General features: G+C 42.6%; 1 protein-coding gene across 1 annotated transcript in view; it reads right to left on the bottom strand.

Annotated features, from left to right (window-relative positions):
• Positions 1-402: 402 nt before the first annotated feature.
• Positions 403-6,903, bottom strand: part of LOC136446230 (uncharacterized) — a 117,394-nt gene continuing 110,893 nt past the window's right edge. The window contains exon 5 of the mRNA XM_066444575.1: positions 403-6,488. Coding sequence (XP_066300672.1) covers positions 949-6,488 — 5,540 coding nt within the window. The 3' untranslated portion in view covers positions 403-948. The remainder of the gene's footprint in view (positions 6,489-6,903) is intronic.

The raw sequence follows: 6,903 nt of genomic DNA, 5'->3' as shown, positions 1-6,903 counted from the left end.
AAGGGCCATACGTACAATGTGGAGCCTATTTCTATCCTCTGTGGGTAACGTTAGCTCATGTAAAACCGGGATTTTTTTTCGATTCGAGTTAACGACAGCGTCCTGTCAAGTAATAACTGACAGTCCAGCTACTAAGCTGAGGACGGGCTATGCATAGAAAAAATTGAAACAAGGAGGTTTAATAAATGAATTTAACGGGGTTAAATAACCTCCTTGATTGAAACCAATCTAGCACAACAAGAAACCATCCTTTTTTTCTGTTATCCTGTCAATATCATGGATTACCTTTACACTAATGCTATTGTTGTGCTCGGCTGTCTACCGATGCTTAAAGGTTTAAACAATGAGGTTTTAAACTTCCTTGGTTTAAACGTCAGATTCAAGTACGATAGAGACGGCAGATGAGAGTGACTCCAACTTTATTCTTATATCCTAGAGGCTAGGCGGAGTGACGTAATCGGGTCAAAGGCCGAAATCGTTCTGCCTAGTGATTGTTTTAATACAATCAATCAATCAATCAATCAATCAAATTTTATTGCACAACAAATGTAACAGGTACATTGTATGGCAAGTTCGTAGGTAGTACAAAATATCAAGACATATAATTATGTCTTGCTTATTAACAATGCTAATGAATTCTACAAAACGACTTAATACTACGGTATCCAATAAGAGTATTAAATACAGTATACGTATATGGAACTTCCTTTCAATTTTCGATTGCACACGGTGCATGCCTGTCCTAAAGAAGAATATGGAATTCCTTTCTTCTCCTCGCAGACTCCTCCCAAACTCAGGATCCCAGTTAACGTATGTAGAACAAAGCAATTACTGGATTGTTCTTTGCTTGTATATCTATCTAATATTTACAAGTGATATTCATGAAGTCAGAGACGGAAAAAGGTAATCACTATGAGAAACAAGCCATGTGATAAATCTAAACATAAATCAATTCATTGCATTTAGTAAGTTGTAGACTATGAATGATACAATCAATACACAAATAGCAAGATACATTGTTGTGCTACAAAGACCATTGTTCTCATTAGTACTGTCGCTGATCATCAGCAATGGCTGTGCAAAGTAACTAAATGCTTTCTGGAACCGATTGCCATATCTACTCCAATATGCCAAAATGTTCCTAAATACTCTGAGAACGTCTGGATGAGACATGTTGTATCCATAGATAGTTTTCATCATCCGAAGGGAATACTCAAAGTAAGCGATAGCTTTCTTCGGATTGCCAAGTTCAACCCAAGATGCACCCAGGTTGTTAAGTGAATTAGCAACGTCTGGATGTGCCGTGTTGTATCCATAGATAGTTATCATCATCGCAATGGATTGTTCATGGTAAGTGATAGCTTTCTTCGGATCACCAAGTTCACTCCAAGATGCGCCTAGTTTGCTAAGGGAATAAGCAATGTCTGGGTGTGCCGTTTTGTCTCCATACATAGTTTTCATCATCGCAAGGGATTGCTCGAAGTAATTGATAGCTTTGTTCGGATCGCCAAGTTTACTCCAAGAATCGCCCAGGTTGTTAAGTAAATTAACAATGTCTGGATGCGCCGTGTCGTATCCATAGCTGGTTTTCTTCATCGCAAGAGACTGCTCGAAGTAACTGATAGCTTTGTTCTGATCCCCATGTTCATTACAACATAACCCAATTTTGCTTAGCAAATTAGCAATGTCTGGATGTGTCGTGTTTTCTACATGGATAGTTTTCCTTGATGCCATTGACTGTTCGTAAAAGCTGATTGCTTTCTCCTGATCGCCAAGTTCTCTCCAACATGTTCCCAGCTTTTCGAGCAACGAGGCAATGTCTGTCTGTGTAGTTTGGTCGTCTCGGATAGCTTTTGTCATTGTTAATGACTGCTCGAAATAGCTCACCGCTTTCTTCAGATCACCGAGCTTACTCCAGCAGTTGCCCAGGTTGTGAAGTGACTCAGCAATGTCTGAATTTGCCGTCTTGTCTCCATGGATAGTTTTCCGCATTAATAGTGCCTGCTCGAAGTAGCTAATTGCTTTCTTATGATCACTGAGCTTATACCAACATGATCCCAGGTCGTGAAGGGCTCCGGCAATGTCTGGATGTGGCGTCTCGTCGCCATTGAGAGTTTTCCTCATTGTTAGAGATTGTTGAAGATAGGAAGTTGCTTTTGTGTCATCACCGAGCTTACTCCAGCAGACGCCCAGGTTGTGAAGTGACTCAGCAATGTCTGAATTTGCCGTCTTGTCGCCATAGACATCTCTCCACATCATAAGTGCCTGCTCGAAGTAGCCGATTGCTTTCTTGTGATCACTAAGGCTAAACCAGGATACTCCCAGATTGCAAAGGGCCTTGGCAATGTCTGGATGTGACGTCTTGTTGCCATGGATGATTTTCCACATCGTTAGAGATTGTTTAAAGTAGCTAATTGCTTTTGTGTGATCACCAAGTTCACGCCAACTTGCGCCCAGGTTGTGGAGTGACTTACCAATCTGTGGATTTGCCGTCATGTCTCCATAAAGAGCTTTCCACATCATAAGTGACTGTTCAAAATATCTAATTGCTTCTTCCAGATTACCGAGTTTAACCCTGCATAATCCTATATATTCAAGGGTCCTAGCCATGTCTGGATGTGTTGTCTCGTCATCATAGATAGTTCTCCACATCGTAAGTGACTGTTCCAAATAGCTGATTGCTTTATCCTGGTTGCCAACTTGACACAGAGATAACCCCAGGTTTCCTAAGGACTTTGCAATGTCCTGATGTGCCGTGTTGTCTCCATAGATAGCTCTCCTCATTGTTAATGTCTGCTCGAAATAGCTGATTGCTTTCTTCTGATCACCGAGTTTTCCCCAAGATACTCCCAGGTTGTGAAGTGACTGAGAAATGTCCGGATGTCCGCATGCCGTATTGCCACCGAAGACTGTTCTCCTCATCTTTAGCGATTGTTCGTGGTAGACAATTGCTCTCCTTTCATCGCCGAGTTCACTCCACGATAGTCCTAGATCATTTAGTGAACTAGCGATGTCCTGATGAGCTGTGCTGTCTCCGTGAATAGTTTTCCACATCGTTAGTGATTGTTCGTAGTAGCTAATTGCTTTCTTCTGATCACCCATTTTACACCAACATAATCCCAATATGTTAAGTGTTTTAGCTGTCCCTGGTTGTGCCCCCTCTTCACCATGAATGGTTTTACTTGCCGTCATCGACTGTTCTAGATAGCCAATTGCCTTCTTTTGATCGCCAAGTTTACTCGAAGATATGCCTAGTTGTACAAGTAACAATGCAATCTCAGGACTTGCAGACTTATGCCCATAGATTGTTTTCCACATTGCCAGTGATTGTTCTAAGTAACCGAAAGCTTTGCTGTGGTCATCGAATTTAGACCAAGATGATCCCAGTTTGCCAAGGAAATGTGCAATTTCCGGGCGTTCTGCTTTGTCCCCATAGATAGTTCGTGTCATCCTTAGTGATTGTTCTAAGTAGCTTACTGCTTTCGTCTTATCACCGAGGTTACACCAACATATTCCCAGATTACCAAGGGAAATGCCAATGTCTAAATGTAAAGCCTTGTCCCCATGGATAGTTGTCCACATACTCAGTGACTGTTCATAATAACTAACTGCCTTCTTCCAATCACCGGATTCACTCCAAGACAATCCCAGGTTGTCGAGTGTCCTAGCTATGTCTTCGGTTGCTGTGTTATCTGAGTAGACAGTTTCCAACATCCTCAGTGATTGCTCGTAGTAGCTGATTGCTTCCTTCGGATTGCCAAGTTCTGTCCAACATGTTCCCAGGTTTCTCAGTGACAAAGCAATGTCTGGATGTGCGGTGTTGTCTCCACAGACAGTGGTCAGCATTGTTAATGTCTGTTCAAAGTAACTGATAGCTTCCTTCTGATTGCCAAGTTCTCTCCAACATGTTCCCAGTTTGTGAAATGTCTGAGCTATGTCTGGATGTGTCGTGTTGTCTCCATAAATTGTTTTCCTCACTACCAGTGACTGTTCAAAGTAACTGATGGCTCTCTTCTGATTGCCAAGTTGTTGCCAGCATGTTCCCAGATTGTCAAAGGCAATATTCAGATGTGCAGTCTGATCTCCATAAATCGTTTTTGTCATCGTCAGTGATTTCTCGAAGTAGCTGATTGCTTTCCTTGGGTAGCCGAGGTTAATCCAACATGATCCCAGGTTTTGAAGTGACTTGGCAATGTCCGGATGTGTCTTCATGTTTCCAAAGAGGATTTTGGTCATCTCCTGTGCCTGCTCATAGTAGCTAATTGCTTTTCTCTGATCACCAAGTTCCCTCCAACAGGTCCCTAGGTTTTGCAATATCAAATAAATGTCTGGATGGGCCGTCTTGTGTCCATAGATAGTTTTAGACACCATAAGCCCCTGTTCGAAGTGCGCAACTGCATTCCCCCAATTGCTAAGTATACTCCAAGAAAACCCTATGCTTACAAGTGACTTTATAATAATCGGATTTGCCCTTCTATCTATACTCTTTATAGTTGTCATCATCATAAGTGACTGTTCAAAGTAACTGATTGCCTTTTTCTGATCACCAGCTGCAGGTTTACTCCAGCATAATCCAATGTTGATAAATGATTCCGCAATCTCTGGATGTGCGGTGTTGTCTCCATAGATGCTCTTCCTCAAACTTAGTGCCTGTTCACTGTAACTGATTGCTTTACGATGATCCCCAATATGACTACAAGACAATCCGAGATTACTAAGTGTTGTAGCAATTGATAGAACTGCTCTGTGATCTTCACTGAAAAGTTTGCTTATCCGTAAAGACTCTTCAAAGTAGCTTATTGCTCTTTTGTAATCACAGTAGAACAGCCAGGATCTCCCTAATGCGTTCAGTATTGAAGAACGTTCGAAGAGGTCACTTCCCGCCTCTTCCAATGCTGCTTCCCAATGACGTACTGATTCATTTGCCATAGACAGACTTGTTGCTATTCGGCCCCTACATTGATGGGAGTTGTCAAATAGGATTGTTCTCAGTGCCAATTTTGGTTGGGTGTGCAAGTTGTCTATGACCACATCTTGAATAGACCTTTTCAAAGGGATAACCCGACAGTAGTAGCGATAAAGGACTTTTACATTCGGATTGTGAAATACAGATCTCAGGGTATTGTCAGACATCTTACATGCATTTTGCTGATTAACCATTTCTGTGAGAGGAGACAGATTATCTTTTTGTCCTCCGTTGGCGATGTATGTTCTCAACCGGAGTTCTGCCGATATACTGGTCAGTACAGTCAAATGGGCGGCATTTTCTTCTCGGATCCTCTGTTTGTGCTTCAATTCATCTATGATACTCCATGTACTAGAATGCGTGGTCTGGCAACACAGGGCGAGTATTTCAATGGCGATACCTGGAAAACGGTAGATGTCATTTTTGACATTAATGAGTTGTCCGGAAGGTTCACATGTGTGAAGAAGCTCGTCGTTCTCATTCAAGATTTGAATAGCAGACATACGGGACTGAAAATCTGACAGAAGATTGTCTGTCATGTGTCGATTTAGAGTTTGCACATACTCATCCACTAATGATTCTTCCCCTGCCATGAAAGCAAATCGCCTGAGGATGTCTGACAAGTGGTACCCTTCTGCCAGAGACACCTCAAGATGCTGAAACTTTGCCAGATTGCGAGGCGTCTGAATGAGGCTAATGGGAGATTTAGTCTTAGTTTGGTCTCTTCCCAAAGGAGTCTTACTGGCCCAAGGCATGAAACCATCGAAGGCAAACCCACGGGGCGTGAGAGAGTCGAAGAACCAGCTTTTCTCTGGGTCTTCAGACTGGAAATCGTTCAATGACGGGATGGCCATGGCTGGGAGTATGGTCTCTCCAAGGTTGATGACTTTCAGATGGAGGTAGTGAGTTAGGTTGAGGAAGTACCTTCGTGTGACGTCATTATCCTTCCCTTCTTCAATCAGAATGGCGAACTCCAGGTCGGAGTAGTGTGTGACCAGTTCTGTTGCCTGTGAGCCCAATCCGATGAACGCATACTTACACGGAGGAGGGCCAAGTACTTTGATACATTCGTTGACGAGATCTTTGACGAATGTCTGTCTGTCCTTGGCAATACTCTTGAATAACGTTTTGATGGCTTCTGCTCGTTCGGCTTCTGCTTGAAAGATATTCGGGTCATCCTCGTCATATTGATACGGGTTGTGTTGTTGGTCAATGTCTTCTAGTTGTAGCTTGACATGGGCGCGCATGTCCTCTAGTCGTTTCTTATGGCTTATGGTTAGATCATATGGACTCGGTTTACAGTCCAGTTTTGCTGTGTATTGGAGAAACGATTGCTCTGTATCCTGCAAACTGTTAATCAGTGTTTGTTTATCTTTGTTTGTTCTAGCCATAGCTGCGTTGAACAGAGCCGCCGCCTGTGTGAAGTTTCTGCCTTCTTTTGTTCCTTTGCCTCGTCGGACGTACACGTCACCAAGTCTACGCAGACATTCGGCCTCTTTACATCGATCGGGTTGGTTACGATCTGTAGGTATGAGAAAAGCAAATCTTGCTACTTTTAAAAGTAACAGTTAGGTAAGCCAAATCTTCCATCAGTCCCCTGGTCTGGCCTTAGGATAACTAATGACCCGATAACTAAAAGCACACGTGATCTTCTGGGGGTGTAACGTGAGCGACTTGATGCTGGAAGTCGGTAACGGCCACCGTCATGGTTCAAAGAAGGTTGATGTAGAAGAAACTAGTAGCTTCTTTCACTCCCTTCATCATTTCATGAAATGAATCTACCTATGAACCGTTGTTCATACTTCCGGAAGGTTACGTATTCTGAGCAAAATCGGGTAGTCAGTTATCTTGAAAAAGACCAGAGGAATGCTTGAAAGTTTGTTGTAGGATCTAGGAACAAAGGTTTCCATGTTATGTTATCAAAAAAATGTGCAGTG

The sequence above is a fragment of the Branchiostoma lanceolatum genome, chromosome 1, assembly GCF_035083965.1.
Source record: "Branchiostoma lanceolatum isolate klBraLanc5 chromosome 1, klBraLanc5.hap2, whole genome shotgun sequence".
Classification (NCBI taxonomy): Eukaryota; Metazoa; Chordata; class Leptocardii; order Amphioxiformes; family Branchiostomatidae; genus Branchiostoma; species Branchiostoma lanceolatum.
The sequence above is the reverse complement of the archived record's forward strand: the minus strand, read 5'-3'. Positions and strand labels throughout refer to the sequence as shown.